Below are 23527 nucleotides of genomic sequence, written 5' to 3' on the forward strand. Positions count from 1 at the left end.
CTAACTCATTTGAAAATGTACCTGAACTACCAAAGCATTTCATTAATCACCCCCTTTCCAACAATAAAGTTTTCTATATGGTTGTCCATAATTTCTTTTAATTCCATATTAAATGCATTAATGTTTCTAGTGAGCTATAAAATAAACATTACATGCTTCTCTGTAATTTTCTGATGCATTAACTTATAAAATAGGATGCCTCTATTTGAATGTTACTATGTAGTACAAGGTACCTAATTCCGTATGAGTCAAATTAGTGATTGCTAGTTAGCCTGGAGTCAAACCTAGAATCTTTTGATTACAATTAATTTAATAGTTTACTTGGTCATTACTGTGAACATAACATATTTTGCATTCTTTGATATCCTAACAATATAACAGCTTGCCTTTGTTCACCTCTAGTTCTTAACATTAGCAAAAATAAACTGAGTTGCTAATAACTAAAATAAAGTAAAATAAAAACAAAAAATACTCCCTTATTATAATGTTTTTTTCCCCAGTCACTGCTGTCTTGTATAATAAAAGGCCTGGCTTAGGCTGGAACTTATATTGTGTCTCTAGAATGATGGCAACTTTATAACCTGTACCTGCATCGTTTCTCACTCTGCCTTTTGTTTTACCCAGAGCTCTAGGAATCTTTCTCCAAGTTCACATAGTTGTTTTTCTTGTGGCACTGGAAATATGCATGCCTTTTTTGTCTAATTCTTTACCTTCTGAAGTAATTTCTGAAGCAGTAATGTCTATCACTGCACATGCATAAACAGGCCTTTCTTTACACAATTTCTGATTGATTACATCTACCGCTATTGCCAGTTTACCTAGGTCATCTATTCCCAGGATAGTAAGGGAAAAATGTTGATCTATCCAAAAGTGATATTTTGACCCACTGCCAGTTTCTCCATTTGGACCTTGAAATCAGACCATTCATTTTTTTCATTGGTAGGCAGAGGTTTGAGTTTTGTCAGAGAATACTAAAGTAATTATTTATCTTTTCTCTATAGGTAGTTTTCATTCAGCAGAATGTGTGAAGGCAATGGTATGTAAAATGCAGTAATCAGGAACTTTAATATGGAAGTACAATGTTGGTCAGTGTTATCAGGCCCAAAGAAGTGTGAGAAAGAGAAACATAAAATATCAGAGTATTAAGAATGTAGAACAATAAAAATAATATAAATAACAGCATACTTATATTTTGCTGCCTATGTCACTGTGCATGAGTGGGGCAGTTCTACGTACACTGGGTCAAAGATAATGTGACAGAAATTGAAAAATACTGGCCCTGAAGCTGTGCACAGTAGCAGGAGGGACATTTGTAATGTCTAGGAGTAGAGGGTTCCATATTATTGAAGCAATTTGTGAAAATTTTAAATAGGAAAGTGCTAGATGTTTGTGATCTTATTGGATTATAGTATGTGATGATGGAGGCTTCATTGGAAATGGAAGACAGAACTATATATAAAGTTATATTTAAGTCATTAAAGGTAGCAGGAATGTGACATTTTGCTTTGCTTGATAACATTGGGTAGAAACTCTCATTAATGAATTCTGGAATCAGCAGCAGAGATGAAACCTCCTTTCTTTGCCAAAATGTTTTGGAGAGTCTCTTTACTTTGTGAGAACCATGAGTGTAATAGCAAGTTCAAATTTAGGAATGAAAATGGATCAGCACATTGAATATCATGACTCAGGGGTTAGTAATGTTGTCAGCTTGTATGAGCATTGTGTCAGGGTCTTTTTAAATTGTAAACAGTGGGTATGTGCCATGGAGCAGGGCTGTGAAATACAGCATACCACATCCCCTTGTAATTCACAACAAAATTGTGCACAACCTTCCTGACATAGAGTGGAGTTTTACTTCATTGTCCACATGTAGTCAGTGCAGATGCAAATGATCCCCTCCTTGATCATGTGCAATTCATGAACACAATGCTATCACTGTATGGGCTGGTCCCAGCGGTCTAAGATGTGGGACTCCAGCTTTGTACAATCCAAGCATACTGCTATTTACAGTGCTGTGATCAGTGCCACAATCCTTCTTTGCTTCTACTGCATTACACGGATTACAGAGATAACATATCAGCACTGTTGATAAAGAAAAAAGAAAAAAGAAAAAGTCAGCAATGAGGGTATGACTGCATGGCGCAACTAGTAACCCAAAAAGAATGAGCAGTACAGGGAAAGCCAAAGAACATGACTCCACCTCACAGAAACAAACCAAATATGAGGTATGCCGAAAAAAACAGGATCAACCACTGAACCAGTTGTGTATACTAACCAACGGTGTGCCACTATGATAGAATGCTAACAATAAAACCACTTGGTCTGTAAAAAACAAAAATACTTTAATATCATACAGCCAACTCAGATGTCTTTAAATAATTTAGTTAACAGCTTTCATACAAATAATTTAGATTTGGACTTCATCAGAACTATACATACAGAAAAACTGAATAGTATTAAATAGGTAACGTCATCTATAAAAATGCCGGTATTAAAGGGAAATTCATCCATAACACTAATAAATACTGATGTACAATTCAGTTTTTAAAATGACTGCTAAAACTAACAAAGAATTTTCCAAAATTAAAAAAAAATCTTTTAATTATAAAAAATATACATGTGCAACAAATGTGTACATAAACTTTAAAAAGACATGTAATTATAAATCGATGTACAACCACTAAGTCAGGAAATACAAGATTGATAAGCATTTTAGTGAACTAAAAGGCCATGATTTATATTACAAAAATGTACACATTTAGAAAAACACTCCTAATGGAAAAGGAGTACCTATAATTTGGCTACTCTTAATTTAAGCACTGGCTGACTAGAAACATTCTCATTAATACCTGGGGCACAAATAGCATTTAACTTCAGCTGCCAAAAAAAAAAAGTTTTATGTATTTTTCCATAGTCCTCCCCTCGGACTTGGTTCTACCATGCCAAAATGTTAAATAAAAATCCTGTTATAATTCCCACACTCTAAGGAGTGTTTGTAAAGGGTATTTTTCACGTTTTCCTAAAATTATTCAGATGCCCATAAATTCTTTTTCTGAGGACACATTCAGTCTTGCCCACATAAAAATTTGGGCAAGTGTCACATTTTGCCAAATAGACCACATGCCTGAAGTCTCAAGTCTCCTTACAAAAATTATCTTAGTCGCAGTACTATTACCCAACGTTAAACAAGTACCAAGTAAAATGTAAGGGCATTGTACACAAGCCCCACATCCTTTGGTATCACCATAAATTTCATCATTGTTATTAGAATGTAAGGATTTTTCAAATATTGACTTCAAATTTCTCCCTACCTTGTAAACAAATAATGTCTGTTCTTCCAAATTCCTAAATATATCTTCATTAGTTTTAAAAATATTCCAGTTATTCTTGACAATGTTGGTCACTTCATGAGATTCCCCATGAATTTTTAATGTGAGAGCTTTACCCCAAGAGCCTGTGTTTCTTTCACTATGAATAGAGTTACCAACCGAAGGAAGGCTGCACCCTAACAAGGGTTAAACTTATCTAGCCTATGTTGAGATACTTCTTTATAGGTTCATAGGTGTTTACTGGGCTAACGTCTACAAGGGCCTTTTTAAACCTATCCATGCATCCCAAATCTCTGACAAGTTCTGATACCCTTGATAAGTGTAAGCATGGCCCTGGGAGATGAACCATTTACAGGCTACCTGTGCCCATTAGAGACATAGGTGCCATGCCAGGGATGAATTTCTGGTCTCCCATCCAGCTGTCCAAGTTGCACTTGAATTGGGCTAGAGAGGAACTCTGCTTCACATGGATGGGAGCCTGTTCCATAGATGGGGTAGTCTCTGGGATACATACTCATCTCTCCAGCAGGTCCTATTTATATCACAGGCAAGGTTTAAGTCTTTAGAACAGGTAATTCTGGTGCTGTTTGTTTTGTGGATATGCAGGAGGTCCATCAGAGTGGAGTCTGGCAGTGTCCTGTATGCCAGACATAGATCTCCCCTCAAAAGCCTGTAGGAGACAGAGATAGGGCCTTGAGGCAGTCTGCATAAGACATATTACTTATTCCGTGTATTCTTTTAGTGAGGAATCTTTGTGGACATTTCAATTGTTGGATATGCCTGGTTAGGTGCATATCAAAGGGAGCATTGTACTCAATGATAGGTCTGATGAATGCCAAATACAGTGGAACAATGACTTCCTTGGACTTACATGCCGTACCTTTGCTTATAAGTTGAGCAACATAGAATGATTACTTCACCACTGTAGACACATGATGGTCAAAGGCTAGATTACTATCTATGCGTGTCCATAAGTCCCTGACTACTTGGTCAACTGTAAGGGGTGTGTTGTCAATATGATAGTTACCAGGGATGGATGACTTCCCAAGGCTCTGACAGCAGTTATTTGTCTGTGTCAGCTCCTCCTGGAGAACATTTGTGAGCAGTACCAGGACTGATCCCTGAGGGACTCCACTTGTGACTGGCTTCTTTGTAGAGGTGGACTCCCCAGTTCTAACTTCCTAGGTCCTGTCTGTGAGCCCACTGGCTAGCCACCGGGTGACATACAGATTTGTACCTAACCTCTTGTGTTTTTCAACAATGCCCGAGTGGGATATTATATCAAATGCCTTGGCCAGGTCAAGGTAGGCAGTGTAAATGATTTTGCTCTCATCCATTGCTTTGGTGACCTTCTCAAAGAAGTCCACCACGTTGAGTAGGCATGATCTTCCCTTGAAAAAAAAACAAACTGTGTTGGGTCCAGAGTCTGGAGGTTTACTATATCTCTATTGAGCATCTCCATGATACTTCTTTCAATGGCTTTGCATATAAGACTAGTGAGACTTATCAGTTTGTAGTTTCCAAGGTCTATAGATGGCCCACTTTTCTGCAGAGAGATGACTGTTGTCTTTCTCCATTCATGAGGCACGAAGCCTGATTGGAGGCTACAGTTAAATAGTAATTCTAGAGGCCCTGATAGGTCATGTTTCATGCTATTTAGAAGGCATCCTGGGATATTGTCTGGGCCCATTGATGCAGTGTTCTTGGTCTGAGAGAGAGCATTAAGGACTTGTTTTCTACTGATAGTAGCAGGAGTTATATCTGATGATATTTCCTGAGGGAAGGTTGAGGGGGAGAGAGGGGTAAAGTTGGAGCTGAATTTATCAGCCAGGAGGTTTGTTATATCTGTTGACTCTGTATAGGTGGCTCCATTTATAATGAGCTCTTCACACAATTGTGTATTGCCTTTGAGGTTGCAGACATAGCTAAAGAATGCTTTGTGGTTGTCCTTGGCCTGTGAGGCCAAACTTACCTAAGGCTTGGCTTTGCTAGACTTTATTTGTCCTCTGAGTTGTTTGTTTAGTTTGATGGAAGTGCTTTTATCCTGCTGGGTGCTGCACCTCCTAATTTTTGCCATGATTTTCTTCCTCCTGTTATACAGCCAATTGATTTTGTGATTCCACCTGGGTAGCTTGTTTTTAGAGTTAGTTCTGTACTTCTTCCTGGTGGGTACAGCTGCCTCTATGCAGCTATTAACGTGGATGTACAGGGTTTCTGTGAGCAGTTCTGCATAGGCAGAAGTGTTCTGAGGGTTTATGGGGGCTTGAAATGTTGCCAGGTTCTCACTTAATAGCAGGAGGTTAGCCTTAGAATAGTTCCTGAATATTCGAGGTTTAGCTGGGGGTCCAGCTTTTATTTTACTTCAAAGGAGACCATTTTGTGGTCTAACCTTACCAAGGAAGGTATTACAGTAGGGGGTGTACAGCAGTCTCCCATCTTAGTGAGGACCAGATCCAGTATAGTTGCACCTCTGGTTGGTGTATTGGCTATCTGATCCTGGGAGTTTGTGTTTACAAAATCCAGGAATGTCTCTGCATGTACGTTTGGTGTTGTATAGGATTCCCAGTTAATAGTGGGGTAATTAAACTCACGCATGAATATGGTATTGGGTTAGATGGTTAGGGCTTCTAATAAGTTTAAATACACTGTATGGGTTTCCTGGATCATAGAGGGGGACCTACAGCTTGCAAGGAAGTGGTATTGGATTTTGCCTATGGTGATTTGAACATGGAGGAGCTCAAGTACATTGTCCTGTTTGACCAGCCTTGAAGTATCAATTAATGATCTTGTTAATTAAAAAAAAATAGGAAAATCCCTCTCTAAAAACATTCTTCTTCTTCTTCTTCTTTCGGCTTTTTCCCGGTTAGGGGTCACCACAGCGGATCACCTCGTCCGCTCATGATTGGCAGTGGAGTTTTACGGTGTCGAGTTGCCAGCCCGGTGCCCAACCTTCCACAGAAGGCACACACACGCACACACTCACACCTAGGGCCAATTTTAGAGTGTCCAATCCACCTGCAGCATGTCTTTGGGATGTGGGAGGAAACCGGAGCACCCGGAGGAAACCCACGCAACCACAGGGAGGACATGTAGACTCCGCACAGAAGGCACCCCAGCCGAGGATTGAACCGGAGAACCTCTTGCTGTGAGGTGGCAATGCTAACCACTGCACCACCGTGGCCGCCCCCTCTCTAAAAACATTAATCTTACTTTTTTACTCTCAGATACAAAGTGACTGTCACTGGATATTATTGAAGGCAATCTAATGAATTGCCACCACACTATACCCATGTTTTGCTTGTATGGATAGTGACTCAAAAAATGAAGATAGGAATTACTAAAAGTGGGTTTCCTATACATACTGGAAATGTATCTTCCTTCATTAAAACAAATAGTAGTGTTTAAATAATTAACAAAATCTTTATTAAAAGAATAAGTAAATACAAGAAAGTTTGTGGTACTGTTTAAATGTGCAACAAGGTTATCAACTATGTTCTCACCACTATTCCAAAGAATTAAAATATAATTATTGCCTAAATAACGAAGATACATAACACAATTTTGTGAACAAATATTATTGTTAAACACAGTGTTGGTCTCCCTGTGGTACAGAACCAGATTCACAAATGATGGGACACAAACTGCTGCCAAATCCACTTCACGGATCTGTCTGTAAAATTCTCCTTAAAAATAATGTAACATTATTTTCGAAAACCAAACTCATGAAATCAGTAAGCAATCTAATATCTGTACCAGTTAGAAAACTGTAACCTCCAAGTGCTTTACTAAAAAAAATTCATACCTTTGGCTTGAGGTATACAAGCAAATAAATCAATGACATCAATCAAAAACCTTTGTTGTTACTGACAAGATCTTGCCTAAATCTACATTAAAAAATCTCAAGAGTCCTTTAATAATGGAGGTGTATAAGAAAAATGAGATTTCAATTTTCAATCAATAAATGCAGCCAAAGGATAGGTCTTAGAGTTTTGCCACTATTATTGGCCTCAAGGATATGTGTTTGAAAAATTCAAGAGATCTAAGGAAATAATTCATTGTTGAAATAAATCCATGATCTGGAAATCTGTCATTTTGTATGCAACATTAACTTCATTTTTGAACACATGGATGCATGGGCTGATGTCCTATGATAAAGTAAACATAGCACTAATGTAATTGGTGGTGTCAAAGATAACAGTACTACCACCTTTATCATGATTCTAATAGTTTTTCCTTAGTGAGTTTGTGAAAAGTAATCCTCTCACTTGGTGTTAAATAATTAAAATGGGTGTGTTTAATATTGTTCTGTAAATTATAAAAATCTGATTCACAAGCCCACTCAAACTTTTGAATAAGGGAGGTGTGGTGAAGGCATAAATGTACTTTTTTTCTAACACTGAAAGAATCTCCAGTGATAACCAAATTATGACTATTAAACATAATGCCTGGATTCAATTTCCATGTAAAAATCTGTAATTCAGTGATGGTGTCCACAAGACCAAATCTCTGTGGGGGACAAAGATAAAACCCTTTACCTTTCCCTATTCTGTTATAGCAATTTGAACATTGCTTTAGACCACTTTTCACTTTTGAAAAAGGGTTTTACATTTGTACCCGGTAGAAATTTTTTTTCAAACACCTTTATTGAATTATCACTTGTTACATAGGCAAATTTACATTCATATAAAATAAATCAAACTATATTAACATAATAAACATTATACTTCACACATATTGCTATATATCATATAACCTAAGGAACATTATATACATTATTCAATTCCTGCTTTTTTTTTTTAAACAAAAAAAACATCTTTAGTAAACCACCACTCTTTCCTGGCAGAAATTTGATCTTGTGGACACCCTCACTGAATTAAAGATTTTTACACAGAAATCAATGATGTCTGTGAAGACAGGAAGGAACTTTCTTTTTCTCTTTCTTTCTTTCTTTTTTCTTTCTTTTTTTTTTTATATTTTCTTTCTTTCTCTTTGCAAGTATATATGTAAGAAATCTACTTGAAATAACATGTTTTAAATATTTATTTAGAAGTGAGTAACTGGGCAAAACAAAAAAATATAGTAATGTTTTATACTGATCTGTTGTTGACAAATAATTTGCTTACATTTTGCTGAATTTTAATAGTTATGCTGTAGTGTTATTAACTCTAACTGTACATATTAATGAAAATAAGTAAACTTAGATATGTGTTACTGATTCCTAATAGAAGTTAAAAAAGAGTAAAAGGGAAAAATGGTATACTCTACTTCCATTAAATATTTTAGAATTACTGAGCGGCACTTTCAGGATATTTCAGAGTGACAAAACAATTCCTCCCACATGAAAATTTTCTGTAATCTCATCTATACTTTTCCTCATATACACCTATTTCATTATTAAATGTAAACTAAAAATATGTACTTCCATCTTCGCTACACGATTAGGAGATATAGTAGATTAATTAATAAAGATCAAACAAGATTTATAGTTAGCATATTAACGTGTGATAATATAAAAAGGCTAGTAAGTATCTTAGATTTAGCAAAAGGAATGAGCTAGAAATTGACCCTAATTAGCTCAGATATCAAGACAGCTTTTGATTCTGTAGAGTGGAGCACTTTGTTTAAAACTTTAGAAGCATTTGTTCATAGGTTCATAGGTTCATAGGTTCATACTAGGCTATCTGCCCGAGGGCATTTACAAGCCTAGCCCATCGTTTTGTGGCTTACGCCACCCCTTTAGTATGGGGAACTATACCCATTATTTTGCTGTGCCTCTGTCGAGCAGTGACACTGAGATAATCCCTGGGGTATATCTGCGATCTCCCATCCATTGGTCAAGATTTCTCTTGAACAAGGCCAGCGAGGTGCTCTGCCTCACATGTACCGGGATTTTGTTCCACAGCATAGGGAGTCTTTGGGTAATGAATCTATCCCTCCAGCACGTCCTATTAATAGCCGTGTCAAGGTTTAAGTCTCCGCCTTGTGGCTCTGATGGATCTAGATTTTTGAGGTGAAGCATATTCATCAAATCTGGGTTTGACATGGCCTTGTATGTTAGGCAAAGGTCACCTCTGAGCAAGCGGTGTTTACTGAATAGAGCTGGAGTTCTTTCAGTCGGGCAGCATAGGACAGATTTTGAGACCCTTTATCCTTTTGGTGAGGAACTTTGTGGCCTCTCCAGCTGCTGCAAGTGTCGGGTCAGATACATTCGAATGGGGCATTGTACTCAATCATTGGTCTGATGAGTGATGAGTAAAGGGAGACTATGACCTCCCTTGATCTAGATGAGAATCCCTTCATGATAAGGTGGGTAATGTAGAAGGTCTTCCTAACTACTTTAGCTACATGGGTGTCGAATGACAGACTACTATCAACCTGGGTCCCCAGGTCCCTGATAACTTCTTCTGTGCTCAGTGGATTGCCACCTATTTGGTAGCTAGGGTAACCTTGTTTTTCCCGAAGGGTATGACTATGCATTTTTGGCATTTAACTTTAGGCCGTGGCTCTGGCACCAGTTATCCGCTTCTGTGAGACCCTTCTGAAGGATATCTGTGTCAGATGTGTTTTCTACTATGGCTTCAGTTTGCAGTCATCTGCAAACTTTGTCAGCCATAACCCTCCTGTGTTTGCTTGTACTTCAGAAAAGTAGATGCCAAACAAGAGTGGGCCCAGGACTGAGCCCTGTGGGACACCACTTGTGACAGGCTTTGAGTCTGACATGGCGCCAGCAGCTCTGACCCTGTGGGTTCTGTCACTCAGCCAGTTTGCAACCCATCTTGTGATGTATGGGTTGACATTTAAGCTGATGAGTTTTTCAATGATACCCGAATGGGGTATTGTATCGAAGGCCTTAGCCAGATCGAGGTAGGCTGTATGGACTGCCTTTCCCTCATCAATGGCTTTGGTGACTGTTTCAAAAAGTCAACCAAGTTTAAAAGGCATGATCTGCCTTTGACAAAGCCAAACTGGGTTGGATCCAAAGTCTGCAAATTCCCTATGTCTTTATTTATGAGGTCCATTATGATCCTCTCCATGGCTTTGCAGATAAGGCTTGTCAAGCTAATGGGCCAGTAATTTCCAGGGTCGGTGGAGGCACCGCTTTGTGAAGTGGTACCACAGTTGCAGTGCGCCACTCCTGGCACGTATCCAGAGGTAAGACTTTGATTAAACAGCTGTCCTAGCTGTGGGTTTAATTCCTCATTGAGTTCATGGAGCACACAGCCGGGGACACCATCAGGTCCCATGGATGCTGTGTTTTTTGCTTTGGAGAGAGCAGTTCTCACTTGGGCGCTGGATATGTTTGGGGGGCTGCAATCGTTTGGTATAGATATCTCTCCTTTTGGGGGGGAGGGGGGGGAGAAGTTTGCACTGAACCTGTCAGCCAGTATGTTGGCAATGTCTGTAGGATCAGTAATCTTCACATCATTTTGAACTAGCTCTGAGCATATCTGGGAGTTTCCAGAACAATTTATTGGAATATTAAAAAAGAGAAACAGTATCCTCTGCAAGATAAACTTGTCCCTCCAAACAATTCTGCTGATGTTGTCAAAGAGGTTTAATTCCTTAGATCAAGTACTTCTGATGCAATTTGATTCACTGATGTGCAATAAATCCATCACTAATGCGTTCAGGGCATGTGTTATATGCCAAACACAGGACATCTCTTAGCAGTCTGCAGTATAATGAGTATAGTGACAGGGCTTTATGTCAGTCCATGTAGGACATGTTGTTTAGGCCTCGTAACCTTTTAGTAAGGTATCTTTGTGGGCATTCCAGTTGTTACATGTGTCTGGATAAATACATGCTAAAGTGGGCATTATACTCAATGACTGGCCTAATGAGGGCTGAGTAAAAGAGGACAATGACATTCTTATATCTCAAAACAATCTCCTTGTTTATAAGCTGTGCAATATAAAATGACTTTCTTACTTATGATGATAGACACATGTTGTTCAAAGTTAGGTCACTTTCCACATATGTTCCCAAACTCAGAACAAGTGGATTAATTCTTAGAGGTGTATTGTCAATGTAGTTGTTCCCCATATAGATGACTTCCCAAAGGATATGATAATGCATTTTTGGCATTTAATTTCAAACCATGAATTTGGCACCAGTTATTTATTTTGGACAAATTGTCTTGAAAGATGGCTATGTCATTTGGGGATTCAATGACTGCTTCTAGCTTGTGTCCATCTGCAAACTTAGTCAGCCACAAACCTTTGGCATTGGCTTTTACTTCAGATCAAATTATTAGATTCAGATTTATCCCCTAAATTCCCACTTTTCCTTCTTATTCCTCATAACGCTTCCCACTTCTCAGTATTTCCTCCTAATTCATCCTACTTTTCCTCTTGTTCTTCCTTCTGTCACATAAAGCTACACTGTTTTAATGTCTGATAATTTGAATACAACTGTCACATATCTTTATATTATCATGTTTCTTTAGAATTCTTTATATTACACCATTAATCTATTTTTAATGTTGTATTTCATTAGAACTCTGCATATTAGATCATTATTGTATGTTGTCTCTACACATATTGTAGCATTTTCCTTAGATCTCTGTGAAGTTTACTGCATTTATTTTTATTCTCATTGTTTGGATGGTTTCTCCATGGGCCACCACTGCTCAGTTGGACTATCCTGGTCAACAAACAATAAATAAATAAATACATTTTAAGACATAAGTAAATAACAGTACTGGAGCCCTACAGAAAGTCTGCACACAAGACAACAAGTAAGTGACAGTGCAAAATGGAGGTCTGTCAGATTGAAATCATTTTGGTGTGTGTATGTATCACAATAGTAAATAAAATAATATCTAGAGGAAAAAGGCAGAGAAGTGCATGTGTGCTCATGTCTGCATGTAAGTATGAAGTATCTATGTATGTCTCTTTGTATGTAATACAAAAACTTAATAATGACATTTTTTTTTGAAGGTCCATTGCAGTTGTGGATTGGAAACCATGGAGACCAGGACAGCTGTGCAGGTGTTGTATATGTATCTTCTTCCAGTACTTTTGGCTACATTTCAGGAGAAGGATGGAATATTGATGATGCTAATGTTGTATGCCGCCTCACAGGATGTGGATTTGCATTAAGTGCTGCTTCCATTTCCCATAATGATCTTTACTATAATAGCCTTCCGTTAAATTTGGGATGTTTAGGGACAGAATATAATTTAGAGGACTGTCCTGGCATCTCGTTGATGAGAAATACCAACCGTAATTCAACTATTGGTCAAGTGGTTTGCTCAAAAGGTAAGCTCTCAGATAATGTTTACTTTCCATGAAGATTTTCTGAGGAAGTCTGCTGATTAAGGCGATGAGAAAGTTGTGTTAATAGCTCTGTGGTGTGATCTGCATGGCACACAGCAGCAAATGTTTAGTTTTAAGGTGCTAACTGTTGAACATGTTGAGTATTGGAACTGTTATCTTGTAATAAGAGTTTAGTACATCCAAGACTTTCCAGGGTTAAAAAACAAGCGCATGTTCCCAGTCCTCTCAGAAAATATATAGAACTATTTAACATATACAATAAGTCAAAAGACTGAAAAAGTAATTTAAGACTTACATCCCCCTTGATTTCTGCATGCCATACAAAAGCAGTCAGCTATGCAGACAAATACAATACTCCATATAGAATAAGCTTGGAAGGGTTGGGAGAGTGGCCTCAATGGTTAAGGTGTTTGCCTTACAAACACAAGGTGCAGGGTTTGAGTCTCACAAGGGATAATTGGCTAGGCGTAAAATGGCTTGCAAGGGCAGTTAGCTTAGTACTAACCTATGAAGTATGTTTTTATTCTAATTAATAATTCAGCTAGTTTTCTAATTGTCTGTGAGAATGATAACTGACTATTGTGTCAATTATAAGATCATAGGATTACAGCAGGTTACTAGGCCCTTGGGCTCTGACAAGCTTAGCAATATTATACCCTTGTTCCTTTATAGACCAAGATATATATAGTCTATATTAGCAACAGGAATCTAAGCTCAGCAGTTGCTGCCCTTTGCAAGAGGGACATAGTTGAAACCCCCTGGGTAAATTTATGGTTTCCCATTCAATTGTCCAAGTTATGCTTAAATAGGGTCAATGAGGAGCTCTGTTTTATGTGAATTGGGAGTTTATTCCAGAGGAGTGGCAACCTTTGGGAGATAATATCTGTTTCTATTGTATGTCCTGTTAATGTTGCAGGCTAGGTTAAAGTCCATAAAGTGAGTGACTTTTATCCCATTTGATTTGTGGATGTGGAACATTTACATTAAAGCAGGACAAGTCACCTCTAAGCAATCTATACAATACAAAGTACAGTGACAGGACCTTTATTCTGTCCATGTAGGTCATGTGTTGAAGGCTCTGAATTTTCTTGGTGAGAAACTTATGAGGTCTCTCCAGCTGCTGCAGGTCTCTGCTGAGGTACATATAGAAGGGAGCATTGTACTCTATTACTGGTATGATGAGGGATGAGTACATGGGAGTTATAATCTCCTTAGCCTTGGATGTTATACCCTTACTTATAAGATGCACAATGTAGAAAGTCTACCTTATGACTTTGGACATGCGATGATCAAAGCTGAGGTTGCTATCAACTTGGATTCCCAAATCTCTCACTACTGTTTGGAACTTAGGGGGATATTATTAATATTGTAATTTGCAGGGACTTCTCCTTTGCTGAAGGGGATGATAATGCATTTTTGTTTTTGTTCAGTTTAAGTCCATGGCTTTGGCACCAATCATTTTTCTATGTAAGCCCATTTTGCAGTATGTTGACATCATTGGAGGATTCAGTGATTGCACCCAGTTTGAAGTCATTGGCAAACTTGGTAAACCACAGGCCATCTATTTTTGCTGGATTTCAGAAAAATACATACCAAACTGTACAGGGTCCAGCACAGATCCCTATGGAACACCACTGGTTACAGATCTGCTGGTAGAGGTGGAATTCCCCAATTTTGACTGTATATTCTGTCACTGAGCCAAACGGCTACCCATCTAATGACGTATGGGTTAATCCCCAGCTGGGCGAGTTTCTCAATGATGCCTGAGTGGAGAATTGTGTCAAAAGTCTTGGCTAAGTTGAGATAGGCAATATGTACTGTTTTGTCTACATCCAGGGCATTAGTGACACTCTGAAAGAAGTCCACCAGGTTTAACAGGCACAATCTGCCCTTAATGAAGCCAAACTGGGTCAAGAGTTTGAAGGTCTCCTATATCCTCGTTGATAAGGTCCATGATGATTCTCTTCATGGTCTTATAGATAAGGCTAGTTAGGCTTATGGGTCTATAGTTCCCAGGGTTGGTTGAAGGGACCCCTTTTTGCAAGGGGATTATGGCTGCTGTTTTCCATTCTGCTGGGACAAAGCCAGTACTTAGACTGTAGATGAAGAGAGTGCCCAGTGGTTCTGTTAGCTCCTGTTTTAGGCCATTTAGTAAGCAGCCTGGGATGTTATCTGGTCCCATAGAAGCTGTGTTTTTGGCCTTGGAGACTGTGGTTATAACCTGCTTTTTGGAGATACTAGGTAGTGGACTGGTGACAGGTATGCTTAGGGGTATGATTGGTGGAGACAGGGGGGTTAATATTTTCACCAAAGTTATCTGGTACATGGTTGGTGATGTCATAAGGTACTGTATGAGTGGTACCGTCAACTACTAATTCTGCACAAAACTGGGCTTTCCCTTTTGGATTTTGGATATAGCTAACGAATACCTTGTGATTATCCTCAGCTAGGGACGCTAATCTAATTTCGTAATTAACTTTAGAGGACTTTACAAGGGGTCTAATTTGCTTCTTCAAGCTGAGGATAACATTCTTCTTCTGCTGAGATTGTACCCTCTTGTTTTTTGACAGCAGTTTTTTTTCTCTTTTTGTATAACCTATTTATGCTACATGTCCACCAAGGTGGCTTGTCTTTTCATGAGAACCCTGTTTTGATCCATTCAGGTATGGCTTAATCTATACATTTGTAAAGGTGTTTATACGGGGCATTTTTGTACACCTCAGTATATGAGTTATTGCTGACAGTAGTGGCAGGGGCGTTGAAATTATTCATGCCATCACTTAGGAGGCTATAGTTTGCTTTGGAGAAAATTTTTAAAATTTTTTGCGCTGGGGGGTCAGGTACCATTGTTACTTCAAACAAGACTGATTTATGGTCAGACTTTGCCAGGGAGGGTCCCACACGTGGGGTAATGCAGTGATCCCCCATATTGGTGAGCACTAGGTCAAGGATATTATAGCACCTTGTAGGGTGCAGACTATTTGTTCCAGGGCATTTGTGTTAACAAAGTCCAGGATCCTTTGCATGTCTGTGCTCAAATATGTTTCCCAATTGATGAAAGGATAGTTAAAGTTACCCATGACTAGGGTGTTTGGCTGTATTGTAAGTGACTCAAGTAGGTCCAGGTAGCAGTGTAGTTTTGTGGTTCATGGTGGGGGGGGCCCTACAGTTTACAGTGACATGGGGGAGTCTTTCCTACAGTTAGTTGGACTTGGAGTAACTCTAGGGAGTAGTACTGTTTAACCAGTAAACACCACAAAAGGATAAAATGGTGCTAAAATAAACTTATAACCAAGTAGAAAGAACCACAGTCGAGCTGGATATAGGCAACAGTTTATTCAGTTCCAAACACCGAACACAAAGTGAAAAGACCCACAGTGTGGGTCTTTTCACTTTGTGCTCGGTGTTTGGAACTGAATAAACTGTTGCCTATATCCAGCTCGACTGTGGTGCTTTCTACTTGGTACTGTTTAACTAGTCTTGAGGTGTATTTGTCTTTCAGTGAAGATGGATACACATCCTCCTTTTATTCTTTCATGTTCATTTTGTGGTCTGAATCTATTCAGTCACAATCAGCTTGGAATAAATCACAATATGCAGACAAAGGTATTACGATTTGTAGGCTTCAGCCTTTATTTTACCATTTATTAGCTAACTAAACAGAGAAACATACTTCTGTGCAGGTGACCACATACTCCAGAAATGTCCTCAACTTTTTATTTTCCCACATCGGCTGAATTGTAACAGTGTTATGCTTAAGGATGACAATGGATTTTCTCCTGGATCATGACTACACAAGCATATTTTAGGGTGCATGTTATCAGCACATATTCCTAATTTATGCTGTTTTATCCCAAGATTACCCCCTGATGCCTGCTTTGTGAAACCGTTAGTACACTGGTAACTGAAATGCACAATAACAGCTAGAAACAAGTCATAAACTAAGCATGTTTGTTTGTTTGCCTACCCATTTATCCGTTTATTTAAATGTTTTGGGCTGAATCCCTTTTTTCATCAAATATGCAAAGAATATGTAATATGGAATATGTCATGATGTGAAATGCCTCTACCTGTTTATATGTCTATGCATTTTTATTGTATGTTAAAGATTTTTAGGCAGGTAAATCTACTGGGCACAATAGTGCTTTTTGTGGGTGACCTGGGAATACGATCTAGTTAAGTGATTTACTCACATCATACTACAGAGTAATGGAGACTGGAGGAATCAGGTCACAAACTGTTGTACAGAAAGAAGCTCATCAGCAGCTTATAACCCCCTTCTATGCACACTGCCAGGCCATATCTGCATCTAAACAACATGAACAGTATTAACATCAGGATTTATGGAACTCTTATTGGACACTAATCAATGTGTATGGACATACTTCTCAATATCTTAGTGCAAGATTTCTGGAAAAAGCTAAAAATAATGGGGGAGTATCAAAATTAGGGACAGATTTTAGGCATTGCTCTTATAAGCTTAGAAAGTTTCTGGCATAACAAGCTTTGCACTAGCATGTATTTAATGAAAGATATGAAGTCTGAAACTTAAATTTATTCATCCTTTTGTTGACCAGGTTAGTTCCATGAGGCTAATGGCTTCTTTTCAGGGGAACCCAAGTTGGAATTTAGACTACTAAAGGAAATTTGGCCAGGTCATCAGGGAAATTCCTCAACTCTTTTTGATAGCTGCCGTAGGATTTTTTACATCCACCTGAGCTATCAAACACTCTAGTAGATTTATTTATTTATTTTATTTTATTTATTTGCTGTTGGTTAACCAGGATAGTCCATTGGGCCAAGTGAACCCTTTTTCAATGGAGTCCTGGGGAGAAAAGCTCCATCAAAGATTACATGTTACAGAGAGTTACATTACATAACATACAAGACATAACAATGTATAGAGGTTACAAGCAGTAAAGTTAAAAACAAAAACTAAAAATAAACTAAATTATACCTTTTTTTTTTTTTTTTTTTTGCAGAAGGCATTCAGGATGGTAGATATTATTAAGAAATTGATTACGAGTTGAGTAGAGAAGGTGAGAGGAAGAAGAATACAGAAAGTGGAAAATGCTTATGGGGGGTGGGAGCAGGAGCATTCCCATGTGGATGTTAGGTAGGAGTGGAGTGATTTTTTAAAGGTTGGAATGCTAGTGGTGGTGCGAATGGAGGGAGGGAGAGAGTTCCATAGTCGAGCTAGGGAAAAAGAGAGGAGGTTATGTTCTGGGGGACGAAAGGGTCTGTAGGTTTCTATTAGGTTTTGATTAGTCGATCTGAGAAGTCTTTGAGTCTGGTGAATTTTAAAGGTAGTGGATAGGGAGGGACAGAGAGATGGTTGGAAAATGAGTTTGTGTGCATATGTGAGCTGAGTATAGGAAAGGTAGTTGGGAAGTTCGAGCCAATTTAGTTTGTGGAGTGGTGCACGGTGATGGTTTGAAGCTTTGTTGCTAGTGGCAAATTTGGCTATTTTATTGTAACAGGTAGATAGTTTAGTTTTAAGAGATGATTGTAGATAGTTAAAAGAGGGGCACATATAGGAGAGAGGGTAAGAGAAATGTGGTAGAGAGAGTGAGTTTGGTAGCTGATGAGAGGAATCGCTTGTGTCGATAGAGCAGTCCGAGTTTTTGGTGTTTTTTTTTAATGTTTATTAGTAGATGGGACTCGAATTTAAGTTTATCATCGATTCAAACTTCTAGTAGTTTGGTTTCACTTACCAGTTCAAGTGGAGTATTATTTTGACTGGTGATAGAGAATAGTTGTCTGTCAAATGTGTTGGTTTTAGAGGGGGTAAATATCATTAGTTTTGATTTAGCTGCATTAAGTGCAAGATGGTTATCTTTCATCCACTGTTCAGTGGTGGAGAATGCTTTTTGAGTGAGCTTTAGGAGGGTTGGAATGGAAGAGGCGGTGCAGATGATTGTAGAATCATCTGCGTATTGGATGATGTTAGCATGGGGGATAGAGTGATAATAGTCATTTATGAAGCTGTTAAAGAGGAGGGGGGCTAATATGGAGCCTTGTGGGACACCTGTGGGGGTGTTTAGGAAAGAGGAGATGGCTTTTTTCCATTTGACAGATTGTTGCCTGTTTGAGAGATAGCTGGTGAACCAATTGAGAGTTGAAGGTGATAGGTTTAGCTTTGACAGTTTAGTGAGTAGCAGGTTATGGGAGATAGTGTCAAATGCCTTGGAGAGATCAAGTAGGATAGTAGATACAGTGAGACCAGAGTCTCTAGCTTTATTCACAGTTTCAAGGAAGGATAGGAGGGCTGTCATAGTGCTATGATTAGGGCGGAAGCCGTGTTGAGTAGAAGTTAGTAGGTTGTTGTCTAATAAATAGGAAGGAGTTGTAGATGGATAAATTTTTCTAGAATTTTTGAGATAGTAGACAGGATGGCGATGGGCCGGAAGTTGGTAATGCTAGTATTATTCCCTCCTTTATGAAGGGGAATGATAAAGGCCTTTTTCCAGATTTGTGGAACATGACCTTCTTGGATAAAGCGATTGATTAAGATACTAATTGGAAGGGCGATGGCATCTGCAGATGTGCTGAGGAAGTGTGAGGGGATGTTATCGGGGGCATTGGTGCATGGTTTTAGCTTCTGCAGTAGTTTTTTATAGTGGAAGTAAGGATTGGATGGGCCTCGGTTTAACATTTCATCCAAAGAATGACACATTCAGAAGTGCAGTACCCCCTTAATGATGCACACTGCAGGAACAGCAATCCAATCACCAGAGTGGGAATAGAACCCAAAGCCTTCTGGTCTTCCAGCACCAAAGATGAGTGTACTACCTGTTGCACCACTGACATTGCTAAATATCTGGCATTATACTGACTTCATTTTTCAATGATTATCTAGAAAGCCACCAACTTTATAAGGAACAGACCAAAAATATGAGGCAAAAACCTGGAGATTCTGTGAAAATCTTGACAGTTGAGACATATGCTTCCAATACCACTAGCCAGTGACTCATTTCTGGAGAATTCATTTTCCAATGATTAGTCAGAAAACCACAAATTTTAAGAGGTGCAGTCCAAAAAAAAGTGAGGCAAAAGTCAGGACATCTGTTAGATTTGGACATTTGAGATCTATGTACATGGGTGGTTATATGAGATATTTAACATATGTTCATGGTTAGGTGTGAGAATATTTCTTTTTTTCATCCCTCCTCTCTTTCATTATTGCCATCTCAGCTCCCTAAATTCTGTCCACACCAGGTCTACCAGCTAACTCCTTTCTACCCTGGACTTGTTCCGGTATTGCTGGGGCAAGTTGTGAATCCTTAGTCATCCATCAATTCAACACATCTGTGTGTCCATCCAGGGGGGGGTTCTGTATGGCTTGCCCCCCCTTGTGGCAATGTGGTTGATCTGTTATGATCGTGCAATGTCAGGAAGGGCTGTATCACTCTGCCTACATAGTAGTGCAGCCATACTCACTTCCCACCTTGCTGACCACACTTCTTCTATCAACATCCCTGGTCTCCCCCCCAGGATTATTTCAATGAAATTGCCATACACCACCCTCCCCATGGGATAGGCATTCCCATCCGTCCCTGCCACTCAGTCAGTCACCAAAGCTGCTAACTGAACCCTGGTCACATGGGTCATAGTCAGGGCTTTATACCTCTATGCCACTGTAGTGACAGATGTGAGAACATTTTAGAACATTTTGAACATACAAGCAGGCAATATATTTTATACTGTATATATCCTGCAGTATATCTCATATTGTGCATGGCTGTGTGAGGAACTAAATTCATTACCCATGCCAAAAATACAAATTACAGCAGGGCAAAGAATGTAATGAAGTTATCAAAAAATTGTGTTAGATAAGATGGTAAAGCAAGTAGACAAATATAGACATCTTGGAGTGAGCTATCTAAGGTTATGCCTTTAACCGTTAGGGTTTGTAAGTTGAGCAATGATCTGAGTATTTAAATTATGTTGCAAATATATATATATATATATATATATATATATATATACTGGACATGTTCTATACAATTATATACTTATATAAGCACAGAAGGCAATAGAAGAGAGCAGTCTAAAGCTGTGCATTTAAGCAAAAAACATGTAAGTTTATATTTAATTATTGTTAAGAGTTTTAAATATAATGCCAGGCTAGTAGGTGTACACAGATGCATGTGGCAAACATAACATTTGTAAAAGCTGTCATAAAAAATAAAAGTGTAACAAGCTGAAGTGTCTAACAGCTTTTAAAGCCATTCCTTCATCAGAGTTACAATTTGGTTCTGCCTGCTGTCTGAGTGCAGAGCATTCAAAGCTGTAAAACACTTTACGCTCCTACACTTTTTTCTGTAAATGGTAGCATGTGGAGGAAATGAACGTCATCCAGGATGTCAATAAATTGAAAATAGGAAAGCTAGGAATGAAGTTAGAAATGAGGAGTTTTAGATATACACGGTAGTATATAACACATGCTAGGGGTTAAGAAGAAAAAGGTGGCTAGAGGGTGGGTGTAATCAAAAGAAGAGAGGAAAAGATACAGAGAAGAAACGAACTTGAGAAGGGTGGAAATTACTGGAGATTTCATAGAGGTGGACTATGAAGAAGTGACATACAGGCCAGGGGTAAATGTTGAAAGAGAGGGACAACATCAGAGAATGAATAGAGAGCAGACGGACCAGGTAACCTGGTCATTCACAAGAAAGACAGCCTAGAAAAGAATGGTTTTGAAAGAAGGGAATGAGTTTAAAAGTGTAAAGGGGATGTGAATAAAGACTGACTGAAGTAAAAGAATGAATGTAGAAATTATAAATTAATGAGAAAACATGTAGAACAAGAAGAAGAAGTGGGAGAAGACAGATGGCACTCAGAAAGAACTGGAGGGAATGAAAAGTTAAAGGGAACTGGGAATAACATGCAAAGACAGCACATTGTAAGTGGAAGAAAAATAAATGCTGAAGATGAAAGAAAGCTAGGAAACACTTACCCAAAGACAAATAAATGAAAAGAGGCAAAATGTGGTGGATTTTAGGTGCGATTGGGTACCATAGCTGAAACTACTTCTTAAATGGTTCAACAAGCCAGATCATATGGGGAAAGTAGGAAAAAAGGCAACTTCTGCTGGGCATTAAGGCACTGGTATCTAAACATGCACTCTGAATGGAAATAGGTAAGAGAGGTATAGGAAAAAAGTAGAAAAGGCATTTAGGGAAGAATGGGAGAGCAAATCCTAAACTAGGTGATTGTCCTTACTGGATGATGACAGTGTTTAAGTGTGCATACATAAAAAGACAGACCTACTAACACTAGCATAATGGGTAAATGCTTCAAATTGTCCAGATGGAAGGAATACAGTCTGAGCAAGTAGATAGAAATTAAAGATCTGAAGACAGGCTCTCCAGTGAAAGTCATGCACAAGCTGAAAATGAGATTGAATAGGAGGAACAAAAGAATGAATAGAAGAGGGTAGGGCCTAGGGCCGATAGCCTAGTACCAACCTGTGACCCTATGAACCTATGAGAGTGTTGTGACATAAAAAAAGGAGTAAGGAGAGTTTGAACTAGAATAGCAAAAACGGGAAAAGGGCTGAAGGGTTAGAGGGTCAAGTCAAGGAAATGAATTCTGAGATGCAAAAATACAGGGGAAAAAGATCCACTGGAAATATTTCTGTGCTAACGACAGAGGAGAACTAATAGATGGCCCCTAGATTGTCTTTATTAACTAATGTAGTTACATCACTGAAGAATGTATGAGTATGTGATTATGTAATTGTAAAAAAATAATTAAAAAGGCAATAAGAATCATTAAAACTACAGACGTAAAAGAGTGGGCAATGACCAGAACAAGTCGACTTGTTTTGGGGTAATAGCTGAACGTGAAGTATTGAACACCTAATGTTAAGTTGTCTATCTCACCTTCGTTCTTGCTGGCTGGGATCGGAGCCGATCCTTGGCTCCGACTTGGCCATCTTCAAGAACTCGAGAGCTGTTCACTGGCTCAAGGCTACCCCTTATCCCATGATGCCTAGTACTAGCTACCCAGATCTCGTTTGCCGCTTCAGCTGCGAGGTTCGTTGTACTGGCTCAGGCTCGTATATTTTTTCTTCTACTACTTTTTCAGTCAGATTAGGGCTTTTCTGATAGTTATTGTCTTTGTCTAATAGTCGCTAACTAGTTTGTAGTAGTTTGGTGTTTTTTGTGGGTCTTCCTAGAACTCATTTTAGTTAGAGAGTTCTTCGCCTCCCCCCCCTCTCCCTTATCCGTTTTTTTGTTTTTAGAATTTTCTTCTTCCTTATTGTTTAGGTAGCCATTTTAGTTAGAGGCTTTCTAGTTAAAAAAAAAAAAAAAAAAAAAAAGAATATGTATCTTTAGCTTAGTATACTGTGTCGTGTCTTACTTGTTGTTTTTTGTGGTAGTGTCTAGTATTAGTCTTTGCTAGTCAGCCCTTTGCTAAAACAGTCACTGTAGGAGTAATTCATAACTTAGTGTGGTATCTTCTATTTGTGGATTATGTCTAAGGAATCCAAGGTGTCGGGATTCAAGAAGTGTGACTCATGCTGTCAGAAAATGTCTCTGACAGATGGGCACACTTCTTGCATCTATTGCTTAGGCGCAGTTCACCTGCAGGACTCTTGTTCTATCTGCCATGCATTTAGCCCAAGAGTTCTGCAGGAGCGCAAAAATAAACTTATTTTGAGGGGTCTTATTAAGCCCCAGGATTCACCAGCCAGGGCTCCGCTGGTGAAATCTCCTAAACCAGCCAAATCATCGGCTCCCAGCTCGGAGCCGTCTTTGGCCCAAGCCTTGTCTATTTCTTCGGTTCTGGCTGGACCCGAGGAGACTGCCTCCTCGTCGGCTCCACCAGTACCTTCAGAGCCGTCAAGGACTCACAAGAGGCTGAGGTCCCCTTAGCTAGAGTCCATACATTCGGCCCCTCGGTCTCCCCTGT

The 23527-nt window shown here is 38.9% G+C and overlaps 1 protein-coding gene across 2 annotated transcripts in view; it reads left to right on the forward strand.

The window, feature by feature from the left end:
• LOC122808819 (deleted in malignant brain tumors 1 protein-like) overlaps positions 1–23527 on the forward strand; it is a 612008-nt gene that overhangs the window by 104423 nt on the left and 484058 nt on the right. For both annotated transcript variants that reach the window (XM_044079898.1, XM_044079889.1), the window contains exon 4: positions 12269–12589. In XM_044079898.1, coding sequence (XP_043935833.1) covers positions 12269–12589 — 321 coding nt within the window. The remainder of the gene's footprint in view (positions 1–12268; positions 12590–23527) is intronic.

Source organism: Protopterus annectens, chromosome 1.part1, assembly GCF_019279795.1.
Source record: "Protopterus annectens isolate FY-2018-M chromosome 1.part1, PAN1.0, whole genome shotgun sequence".
NCBI lineage: Eukaryota > Metazoa > Chordata > Ceratodontiformes > Protopteridae > Protopterus > Protopterus annectens.